This window comes from Sapajus apella, unplaced genomic scaffold, assembly GCF_009761245.1.
Source record: "Sapajus apella isolate SASKATOON/1434 unplaced genomic scaffold, GSC_monkey_1.0 scaffold16, whole genome shotgun sequence".
Classification (NCBI taxonomy): Eukaryota; Metazoa; Chordata; class Mammalia; order Primates; family Cebidae; genus Sapajus; species Sapajus apella.
This window is the reverse complement of record NW_022436956.1, coordinates 31,464,675-31,476,784: the sequence shown is the minus strand read 5'-3', so window position 1 is coordinate 31,476,784 and position 12,110 is coordinate 31,464,675. Positions and strand designations below refer to the sequence as shown.

The 12,110-nt window shown below is 35.7% G+C and overlaps 1 protein-coding gene and 1 non-coding gene across 7 annotated transcripts in view; one reads left to right on the top strand and one right to left on the bottom strand.

Moving 5' to 3' along the window:
* Positions 1 to 12,110, top strand: part of DYNC2H1 (dynein cytoplasmic 2 heavy chain 1) — a 396,897-nt gene that overhangs the window by 222,011 nt on the left and 162,776 nt on the right. For all 6 annotated transcript variants that reach the window (XM_032285741.1, XM_032285742.1, XM_032285743.1 and 3 more), the window contains 2 exons: positions 386 to 594; positions 3,229 to 3,333. In XM_032285741.1, coding sequence (XP_032141632.1) covers positions 386 to 594; positions 3,229 to 3,333 — 314 coding nt within the window. The remainder of the gene's footprint in view (positions 1 to 385; positions 595 to 3,228; positions 3,334 to 12,110) is intronic.
* LOC116556442 lies at positions 8,143 to 8,204 on the bottom strand. The gene has a single exon (XR_004270993.1). It is a non-coding gene; the product is annotated as a U7 small nuclear RNA (small nuclear RNA).

Genomic DNA, 12,110 nt, shown 5'->3' with positions numbered 1-12,110 from the left:
TGACTGGATTCAGAGTACCTCATTTCTATTTCAGATCTTTGAGATTATATAACTTTCTCATTTTGGTGCCTCAGCCCCCCTATCCCTTAGGAAGATTTCTCCATCTATATAATTGTATAATGTTAATACTTTTATGTTTGCTATGAGGATTAAGTGAGTTATATATAAAATACATGTAATAAATACATTTAATCATGTACAATATTTGGAAAATTTTACTTGATTAAAAAATCTCAAATATTATTTACTACTATTAATATTAATGGTTGTTTGAAGAAATGATTTAATTGTATTAAATATATTTTGCTATATCTTATAACTCAAGCCAGGGATTTAGTTAATATTATAGAAACAAAATTAATAAAATTGTTTTTTTAAATTATAGGTACCAAAGACATACAATGGGAATTTGTACATGGTTTACTTGAAAATGCTATTTACGGAGGACGTATAGATAACTATTTTGACCTTAGAGTTCTTCAGTCATACCTGAAGCAGTTTTTTAATTCTTCAGTTATTGATGTATTCAACCAAAGGAACAAGAAAAGCATTTGTTCGTATTCCATTTCTCTGCCTAATACCTGCAGCATTTTGGTAGGTAAAATTAATGATTTTCAATCTAATTCCAGGTAGATATGTAAATCGTTGTTAAATATAGGTTACCTCTTTTCAAATGCTCAAGTAGTTATTTACAGTTTGGATTATTAATTGTTATGACAATATATGGCCTGATTCTCTCAACCCAGGTAAGGCATCCTAAAAACTTTTGTGTACTTACCAAAAGTTGGGTAGTTGATTATAATAATAGGCTGGTGTGTAGGCAGATCTTGAAGGGAGTGGCCAAAGAAAATTCAAAGAATGTAGGACTACTGTGAAAAGTTGAAGTGGGAGAATATGCACTTCATAGTAGATAAGAGTATACTCTCATATATTGAAAAATATATGAGAGGACAAATAATATGTGTCTTCAGCTTCTGGCTTGTACTCCTAAAGATTGTCTAAATATGTAAAAGGAATTTACTTTATCTTGTTTTTCACAGCAACGTTTTGTTTACATGTATTTATTTTAGTCAGCTGTAGCTTTTTGCCTTGAGCCATCACTTAAAAGCCTCCTAGAATGCACTCATCTTTTCCAGAAAAATGTAATAAATATAGCCAAAAGATTTCATTCTAATTTATTTTGCTATAAACTTATATGTGTATAACTGTGCAAATAATGCTTTATTAGAGTACTGTTATACATTTTTTCATGAATTACAAAGGCATATATCTATTTAATTATGAAGTTCTCTGAATTTCGTGTTATTTTCTTTCATCCAAATATTTTTTAAGAAAAAACCTTCATTTGTCACATAATTGTTAAAAAACAAAAGTTTAAAAATCACTATTAAATATATTCTTACTGAATATCTTACCTATTACCTTAAGTATCCCATCTGTTTTGTTTTTAGTATCTTTCATTTACTCATTCATTCAATAATATGCATTGAACATATGCTCAATGACAGTTCTGTTCTAGGCATTGTGGATATAGTGATTCATCTATGGAGTTTACCTTCTAGCAGAACCTTAGATTAAATGAGTAAATAGAGAATATCATATATTATTTATACATTTATTTCAGATAGTGTACCTCAACAAGTCTTCCAACATTATTGTTAGAAGCTTACATTTCATAGCTTACAATTCATACAGAAATGTATACATTATAAATTCACAATTCCATGAATTTTTATACATTTACCACATGAGTATAGCCAGTACTGGGGTCAGAAAATAGAATATTATCAGCTTCCCAGAAGTTCTCCTTATGTTCCCTTGTAGTTACTACCTCTTTCACAAAGAGTACATTATCTTAACACTAACAGGCTAGTTTTCCTGTTTTTATGCTGTTTATATAAATTGTATCACATGGTATATATATTTTTTGTTTACAAGTAAGGAAAAATCAGTCTGAATATGTAACTGCCAATTATTAGTCAGTATATCACTGTATAGTTCTAGATAGACAGAATACTTTAGCCAGTCTGGATGAGAAGATTTCATAGCTATTTTGAAATGACCAGTGTATAACTCTACAAAGAGTAAATGTTTTTAAATTTATAGGATGACTTATGAGAATCACTGTTTAGCTTTCTAATTGAGTTAGAAGAAAGACACTGAATGTTTCTCAGAATGATGATAATACATGTACACATATATACAAACATATACTCATGTACATGTACATTTATATGTATATATTGTGATTGAATACCTTGAGAAGGTTTACAAATGCTAAGCTAAAGGAGTGGAAGAATTTCAAAGGAAAGCATGACTTTCCAAAATGTGACATATTTACAGGTCCTGTGCTTCCCAACTGTCTTCTGGGAAATACTTCTGGGGCAGCTGCCAAACATAAGAAAGAATGAGGAGAATCAGAGGCTAAGTCTCCCCATGCCTACTTCAGCAAACATAGTTTAGATGCACATGCAGTTCTTGCCTTAAAATAACTTCTCTTCATGAGAAAACAGTTTCCATGTTTAGGCCAAACTGAATAAATCTTTTTGTCTGCACTTAGTTTTTCATTTAAAGTCATGACTGAATAACTGTTGAGATGAATGCTTAACAAGCCAAGCTTATTCAGTGTATAGGGTAATTCTTAGGATGAAATAATAGAATTATCAGTGCATTTTTATCACACCTCACCAGCAAACTGCAGACTAACTGGAATTGCTCTGTGTATGATAAAGTAATTTACAAAGCAGTGCTTGCATACTAGTGTGTGTCTACATGTTTACAAGATTTCTCTAAGTCAAACAGAAACAGAAGTAGATTGCTTGAATATTTGTCTTAATTTAACATGAGCAGAACTGCACTCTGCAGATGGTCTTTGGTAAGTTACGGGAAAAAAACTTATAAAGCTTTCCTAAAAACGTGTAACATAGTAGCTTACATATAGTAGGCACAGTCATTCAAATATGTTTTAAACAATTCAGGGTCCCGTTGTATGTAGGAGTTATAATACGAAAACATAATATCAAGTAATTGAAGTATGAAGAAGTATTAATGACAGAATACTTCCCATAGATAACTAAGTTAATATCATACAAAGTGAGATTTATCTAGAAAATAAAAAATACAAATAATAATGTAACATTGTAAATTATCTATTCTTTTTTATTTCGATGATTGCAAGTTTAATCTTTATTTTTTTAAAAAAACTGTTTTTCACTTCTTAATATTTAGGACTACCGTGCTGTCATTGAAAAACTTCCAGAGGACGACAAACCTAGTTTCTTTGGTCTGCCTGCCAATATTGCTCGCTCATCTCAGCGCATGATCAGCTCTCAGGTAACCTAACAAGAAAATCTACCTTCAAAAAAAGTTGCTACTGAGCCTGAAGGAGACAAAACTAAATTTGATTTAGTACCATAGACCTCACAAGCTTTATTAAAACATTTTATTTTATTTGCACAACACATTCCAGTTTTACTTTAAATATACTTTTAAAAATATTTCATTTTCTGATTTTTTTCTTTTTCTTTTTTAATTTTTATTTTAGATTCAAGGGCAAATGTGCCGAACTGTTATATAGGCAAATTGTGTGTCATAGGGGTTTGGTATACAGATTATTTCATCATGTAAGTAATAAGCATAGTGCCAATAGGTAATTTTTCGATTCTCACTCTCCTCCCACCCTCCATGCTCAAGTAGGCCCTTGTGTCTGTTGTTCCCCTCTTTATGTCCGTGTATACCCAGTGTTTGATCTCACTTTATAAATGAGAACATGTGGTATTTGGTTATCTGTTCCAGTGTTCGTTTGCTTATGAAAATGATCTCCAGCTCCATTCATCCTTGCTGTGAAGGACATGGTCTTGTTCCAGCTCCTTCATATCCTTGCTGCAAAGGACATGGTCATGTTCTTTTCTTATGGCTGCACAGTATTCCACGGTATATATGTGTCACATTTTTTTTATCCAGTCTACAATTGATGGCCGTTTAAGTTGACTCCATGTCTTTGCTATTGTAAGTAGTGATTCAGTGAACATACATATATGTATGTCTTTATGGTAGAACCATTTATATTCCTTTGAGTATATACCCAATAATGGGATTTCTGGGTTGAGTGGTAGTTCTGTTTTAGGTTCTTTGAGAAATTGCCAAACTATTTTCCACAGTGGTTGAACGAATTTGCATTCCCACCAGTGGTGTATAAGCATCCCCTTTTCTCTGCAACCTTGCCAGCACCTGTTATTTTTTGACTTTTTAAATAGCCAACCTGACAGGTATGAGATGGTATCTCATTATGGTTTTAATTTGCATTTCTCTAATGATCATGATGTCAAACATTTTTTCATATGTTTGTTGGCCGCATGTATATCTTCTTTTGAGAAGTGTCTCTTCATGTTTTTTTGTCCACTTCTGAATGGGGTGGTTTTTTTTTTTTCTTCTTAATTTAAGTTCCTTATAGATTCTGTACATTGGACCTTTGTTGAGTACATAGTTTGCAAAATTTTTCTCCTATTCTGTAGGTTGTCTTTTTACTCTGTTGTTAATCTCTTTTGATGTGCAGAAGCTCTTTAATTAGCTCTCATTTGACAATTTTTGTTTTGGTTGCAACTGCTGTTGGCATCTTTGTCATGAAATTTTTGCCAGGGCCAGTGTTCAGAATTGCATTTCCTAGGTTGTCTTCCAGGGTTTTTATAGTTTTATCTTTTACATTTAAGTCTTTAATCCGTCTTGAGTTAATTTTTGTATATGGTGAAAGGGAGTGGTCCAGTTTCCATCTTCCGCATATGGCTAGGTCGTTAACCCAGCACCATTTATTGAAAAGCAAGTTCTTTTCTCACTGCTTGTTTTGTTGACTTTTCAAAGATCGTCAGATTGTTGTAGGTGTGTAGCTTTATTTATGGGCTCTCTATTCTGTTCTATTGGTCTATGTGTCTGTTTCTGTAGTTCTCGTGGATGTCTTTCACCTGTATACTTTGTTAATACTACTGATTGTATTATGAAATTCTTGTAGTGAATTTTTCCATTCCAGAAGTAGTTTGGTTCTTCCTTAAAATGGATGTTTCATTTTTCAGCTCTTGGATTGATTTACTGAATACCTTGGAATCCTTGGATTGGATTTCAACTTTCTCTTGAATTTCGTTGAGCTTTTTTTTTTTTTTTTGCGACATTCTGCCTTGTATGTCATTTCAGACATTTTAGTATGATTAGGGACCGTTCCTGGTGGGCGGAGGTGGGCATATAGTGGGCTCCTTTGAAGGTAAGGGGACACTGGCTTATTGAATTGCCAGTTTTTTCTTTGATTCTCATCTGGTGGGGCTGGCATTCCTTTAACTCTGACGTAAGTTGGGTACAATCAGTTGGGTTTGTTTTGGATGCTTTCAGAGGGCCAAGGCTCTGTACGGTGTCTTTGTGTGTGAATTCTTGGCGCTTGGTTTTACCAGCATCTATTAGCAGAATGATTTTTAGTTTTGTAGTTTGGGCTGCAGTCCAATAGATGGCGCATAGGAGTAGTGGCCAGTAGATGGGTTCTTACTTAGCCCTGTGGTTGTTTTGTATTTCCTCGCTTTCGCAGGAGCGAGGGGAGGGACATGGAATAAAACCTCCTCACGGGGACCCCTCCTTGGCCTTGAGTGAGCCTCCTCTGCTCATTGGCGCCTTGCCCGGATTTCTTTTGTTATGATTTCTGGGCAGTGGGGCTCCCTGTGATGGACTGTGGCAGGGAGATAGGCCATACACTTTTTTTTTTTTTTTTTTTTTTGAGACGGAGTTTCGCTCTTGTTACCCAGGCTGGAGTGCAATGGCGCGATCTCAGCTCACCGCAACCTCCGCCTCCTGGGTTCAGGCAATTCTCCTGCCTCAGCCTCCTGAGTAGCTGGGATTACAGGCACGCGCCACCATGTCCAGCTAATTTTTTGTATTTTTAGTAGAGACGGAGTTTCACCATGTTGACCAGGATGGTCTCGATCTCTTGACCTCGTGATCCACCCGCCTCGGCCTCCCAAAGTGCTGGGATTACAGGCTTGAGCCACCGCGCCCGGCAGGCCATACACTTTCTAGACCAGCCCTGTGGAGGGGGTTATGAACTGCTTCTGTGCCGTCCCACAAACCTGCAGGTCCCACCCCTCTCCGTGATCTGAGAATGGGCACTTCTCCTCAGCCCCAGTGCTGGCCGCAGATCTGGGCTCAGTACTCCTGAGGTGCACACCACATTCCTGAGAGACTGGAGCAGCCCATGGCTTGGGGTCAGGCTGTGGCTGCGCTGGGGGATCTGAAGTGCCCTTGGGTTACCTGGAAAATACTCATATGGTGCAGAGCACTCAGGCAGGGCTGTAGAGGCTGTGTTGTGCACACAATCTTGTGGGGTGGCTGTGGAGGGGCTGGGGGGGATGGGAGGGCCGGCAGAACAGGTATGCCCCAATCCTGTGGGGAAGCCAGCCCCCTTCTTTCTTGGCCTGGTAGTCAGTTGGTGCTAGAGCCTCTTGGAGCGTGATGGGGACTACTGGGGGGAATGGGCACTTATGGTCTTACTCTGCTGCAGCTGTCCTGAACACAAAAACTCCTGAGCTCTGCACCAGCTGAAGCACAGTCTCCGCCTAGTCTCCAGGCAGATCGTCCACCAGCTGACACATCCATGTGAAATGTGGGGTCCCCTGTACCTAGGATCCCATAGGTCCAAGGTGAGAGTGAGATGTCCCTTAGTCTCCTCACTCATCCCTTCCTCAGGAGTTGCTTGGGGCGGGGAACTGTCCTGAACATTGTGTTAAGGCTTCCTGGAACACAGGGTTCCAGCTTCCTCCCTTTTCAGCCTGGGCATCAGTGTCACTTCTCCATCCACTCTTGGTAGTGTTTTCTCTTTTTCAGAATTACTCTTGCCACCACTTTGGCTTATATAAAGTCTTTGTTCAATAGTCAGCCCAAAGCTTATCCTTTCATGAAGTATTTGTATTGATCCTCTGGTAGTTTTTACTTTTACTTGTCTCAGCTATCCAACATTATTTGCTTCTAATATAATGTTGGAATAGGTTTTGGAATGTAAAGATGAATAAAAATAGTCTCTGTTTTGAAGGAATTCAATTTAGTGGGGGAAGAAATGTGTAGAGAAAGTCCCACTGCCATGTAATTGGCAAAATAGAAACATGTATTCTACTAAATATGTATCTTGTGAATTTATATCTAAATAGATATACTTTTCGTTTCATTGCTGAAGAAAAACTTTTTGCATGAATTACATCATTTTTATTATGTTTGCACAAATTTGTGCAATCAAGATAGTTGGAGTACATCAGAAACACTTTAAAATTAAGCTAAATTAAGTTCTTCCAAAGAAATCTTTAAAGCAGAAATTATACTTCTCTTATAACTTAGTAAAGTTTGAAATTTTGCTTCTTTTAAATTAAAAAAAAATGGTTCTAGTTTCTGTAGCTTTTTGTTTGGTTAAAACAGACTTTTGTTTGAGAAAATGAAAACTAAACAATAATTTTTTTTTTTTTGAGATGGAGTCTTGCTCTGTCACCAGGCTGGAGTGCAGGGGCACGATCTCGGCTCACTGCAACCTCTGCCTCCTCGGTTCAAGTGATTCCCCTGCCTCAGCCTCCCGAGTAGCTGGGACTACAAGAATGCACCACCATGCTTAGCTAATTTTTTGTATTTTAGTAGAGACAGGGTTTCACCATGTTGACCAGGATGGTCTCAATTTTCTGACCTTGTGATCTGCCCACCTCGGCCTCCCAATGTGTTGGGATTACAGGCGTGAGCCACCTTGCTGTCAACAGTAAATTTTTAAATACCTAAAGCTCTAACCTATTATCATGAATGTATATCTTTACCCAGATGGGACAATATCTTCTATGTATTATGTATATTGACTTTTGTCTCCCCAGATAAATAAAATAGTTAAAATAGTGTCAGGGTCACCCCACATTGGGCACCATTGTTGAGGTCACTACTTGCGGGGTTCTGTCTTGCAGACCTTGACTTAGTGACGGATGAATAAAGTACACTGATACACAGATATTATGCTTTACTAGTTTGGCTGGGTGGCCACTTACAGACTTTGGAGAATGCTGTAAATAGTTGTGACTGCTGGCTTTCTTCATAGTGAGACTAACATTTATTTTTTTAATTTTGTTTTTAATTTTTTATTTTTAAAGGGGCTTTCTGGCAAAACCCGGAAAGCCTGCTAGACAAATTCTGAAAGAGCTATAACACTGAGACTAACATTTATTTAGTAAAGTTTAATTGACAAAGACTTGAGTCAACACTACGAGAGTAAAAAGATTAAAGGACAGGTTCTGATACCTAAAGCAAATACTGTTAGAGGGTAATCTCCTTAGTTGACTTCCTCCTGAGAGGGCTATCTGGCTCAAAGAGTAGTTTTAAGACTTCATGAGCAAACACTGATTCAGATAAACTCCTTTACATACCTTAGCTATTTGCTTCTTATTAACTACATGTAAAGGGGATTTAGGCTGCCTTCAGCCCAAACTTCTACTGAAACTATGCAAACTTCTTGGCCTTACAAGGTTTGTGACTATATTCTATAACTTTCTCGAATATTTTTCCTTTAATATTTTTGCCACCACCCTGAGTGAATCCTCACAAAATGGCACTTAGTAAATAGTACGTCCCTTTATGACAGTGCTATTCTCTTCATCTCCTTCATGTCCCTTCTCCTCTTTTACCAAAACTGGCCAGTGACAATACTTTTATCTCACTAATTAAGCAGCATGTGGCACCAGCAGAGTCAGATATGGAGACAAAAATTACACTTCTTTCATTGGATTTCATACATTGGAATATTTTAGTCATCTTTAACTGATGGTGATCATATTTGGAGTGAATGAAGGAAGGAAGTTGTAGTCAATAATAAGTAAACCTCAGTGATGCAGAGAGCTTGAAAGAGCATTTTTCCTACTCTTAACAATAGAAGCCAGAAAAACTACAAATTTATAACTTTGTTTTTGAACCTGTCAGATGAAATTGCAGGGCAAAGACTATGAGATCTAAGGAGATGCCTAAAGAGAAGTGACATAACACAAACGTTTGCTTACCTGGAGCATATGCACTCAGGCACTGTTAAGAATTTAGCTATAGGCTGCTAGCATATGAGGGCAACTGATATAGGATGTTCTTATCCACTTATGGGCTTTTTTTCCATGGGCTCTTACCTGATGAGAGTACTCAGTAGTTTTTTTTTTTTTTTGTGGCAGAAACCTGAGGGACAGAAACACAGCTATTTGTGGGGAGGGGTCTATAAGATTCTGCCCCTACCCTAAATGAAAGGAAATACAGACCTCCACTTTAAATAAAAGGTATCTTCAGAGGAATTTGAAACCTGTATGGCAAAAAAATACCCTCAAATCCAGCTCAACTCCTCACCTACCACAAACCCCTAAAGGCCTATCAGAAAGAAATTTTTATGCATTTGTAAGTTTTAAAACTTCCTTAGTCTCTACTGCTCTAGACAAAATATTCAGCTTTCAAAAAACATTACAAAATATATGAAATTTCAAGAAAAGGTACCACTCCAGGAACAATCCAGAGAACCAGAATAAGATATGACAGAGATGTTGGAACTACCTGACAGGAAATTTAAAATAATTACAATTTGTATGTTAAAAGTTCTGATGAAAAAGCATGATATGCAAGATTAGATGTTTAATTTTAGCAGAGATATGGAAACTATAAGAATGAATAAAATGAAAGTGCTAGAAATAAAAAGCACAATAACAGAGATGAAGACCATCTTCAACAAGTTTATAGCCAAGGAAAGAATCAGTGAAACGGAAAATAGAGTAGTAGAAGTTACCCAAACTTCTCTGTTACTCAGTTTTTCTTCAATAGCGTTGAAGAAAAAAGTGGAAAGCAAAATAGAACAATTAAAGTATCCAGGAATTGTAAGACTAAATCAAACAATCTAACAATTGTATAATTAGTATTCACAAATCCACGAAGCTTGAAGAACACCATGCTGGATAAATTTTCACCACCACACCCTCTCCTAAAAAACAAACACACATAGGCATAAAATATTAAAAGTGAAAAAAACATACTGAAAATACCAAAGCCAGCAGCAGGATAGAGGATATGTTGTGGGTGAAACACACACCACCTACAAAGAAACAAATATTAGAGTAGCTTTTTCCTCAGAAGCCATTCAAGTCAGGAGAAAATGGGATTGTAGTAACTTTAAAGTGCTGAATGAAAAAACTGGAAACCACAAATTCTAACTCAGTGAAATATCTTTCAAAATGAAGTAGTAAATAAAGTCTCTCTTGGCTGGGGGCAGTGGCTTATGCCTGTAATTCCAGCACTTTGGGAGGTCAAGGTGGGCTGATCACTTGAGGTAAGGAGTTCAAGACCGGCCTGGCCAACATAGTGAAACCCTGTCTCTATCAAAAATATAAAAAATTAGCCAGGTGTGGTGGCACATGCCTGTAACCCCAGCTACTTGGGGGCTGAGGCAGGATAATTGCTTGAACCCAAGAGGCCAAGGTTGCAGTGAACCAAGATTGTACCACTGCACTCCAGCCTGGGTGACAAAAAGAGACTCCAAGTAAAAAAAAATGTCTTAAATAAGACGGAATTTATTGCCAGCAGACTTACTCTGTAAGATTGTTACAGGACGTTCTTCAAACAGAAGAGCTATGTTTCCAGGAAGACTGTAAATATAATGACGTTTAACACACATTGGAATGTTTACAAACCAAATAACTTTCTGCTTTATAATTTTAATACATAGCAATTATAAAAGTATTTTCACATATTTGAATTTAAAGTTGAATTATTATAAAATTGTGTGTGTAAAAAAAGGTGCAATTATTATAAGGTTTATATGTTTATAAAAAGGAGGATTCTGAAAAACTTAGTTGTTATTGAAACTCATTTCTACCATATTGGCCTTCCCAACAGCAAAGCCTGTATTATTCACGGGAGGGAGTGCATGCATGGTTGCGGGTAAGGGTGCACATGACCATTTTTTAATGGGATATGGATTTGGTGGTTTTTACCAACAAGTTGTTTCTAAGGATATATTTTAATTCTAATGTATCTTATCTGTCAGAAAATCCAATAAATAGAAAGTTAATAGATATTTTTATCATCATCATAATAATTTAAGGACCATGGTAAATTAACTTTTAGCTAAGTAGAAATTTCTTTTTCTCTTTTAGTAGAAATTAGATGCTGAAAACATCTATAATAAGTTCAACTCTAGGAGGTTTCTTTTATCAGTAATGTGGTTTTATTTAGCTATTTTATATATTTCTCTTAAATTCTTATTTTTCCTTTTAATGGTTGCATTTGTTAATAATCATTCAATGATGGCACCTTCTCTTAGGCTAAGAACACTTGCAACATGTTGCCTGGAAAGAAATGGTGTAAAATTTGTTCTTTTTGAACAAAAGTCAGAAAAATGTGAACCTACTTTACCTTTGAAAATATCCTTACTAATTTAATAGTTTGAATGAAATTGAGATATAATAAAATCTTAACTTAAAATTTTTCCATCTCTGTTAATTCCTGAGGCAAAGAAAGTAACCTATTCTAGTCTCTTCGCTAGGTAGCTACATGCCTAGTAACACATTGAGGATTCTACTAGTTAAAAAAAAAAAGAGTAAAAAAAAAAAGAGTAAAAAAAAAAAACAAAGACAGTGGTGTAAATTTAGGTATTTCTGGCACAGATAGGGTAGAAGAGAATTTAGCTACAAGGAGTATCAATTGTAAATTAGTTGGAAATTGTAAATCAGTTGTAAATTGGATAAATCCATTTTAAATTGTAAATATCAAATGTAAACTTTGGTTTTCAGTCTAACATTTACATGTAATAAAGTGTTTTTTATTACAAAAAACATTTTTAGTTACCAAAACCAGTTTTAGTTGGCCTTTTATTACTTTTTAAAATAAATTCAAAGCTCAGTATCAATATCTAATATGTAATATCAATATAAATTGCCTATAAATCCTTGTCTTTAATTTGTTTATTTTTCATTTTATTTTATATATATATATATATATATATATATATATATATATATATATATATAAAATATTTTATTGCATTTTAGGTTCTGGGATACATGTGAAGAACATGCAGGATTGTTGCATAGGTACATACA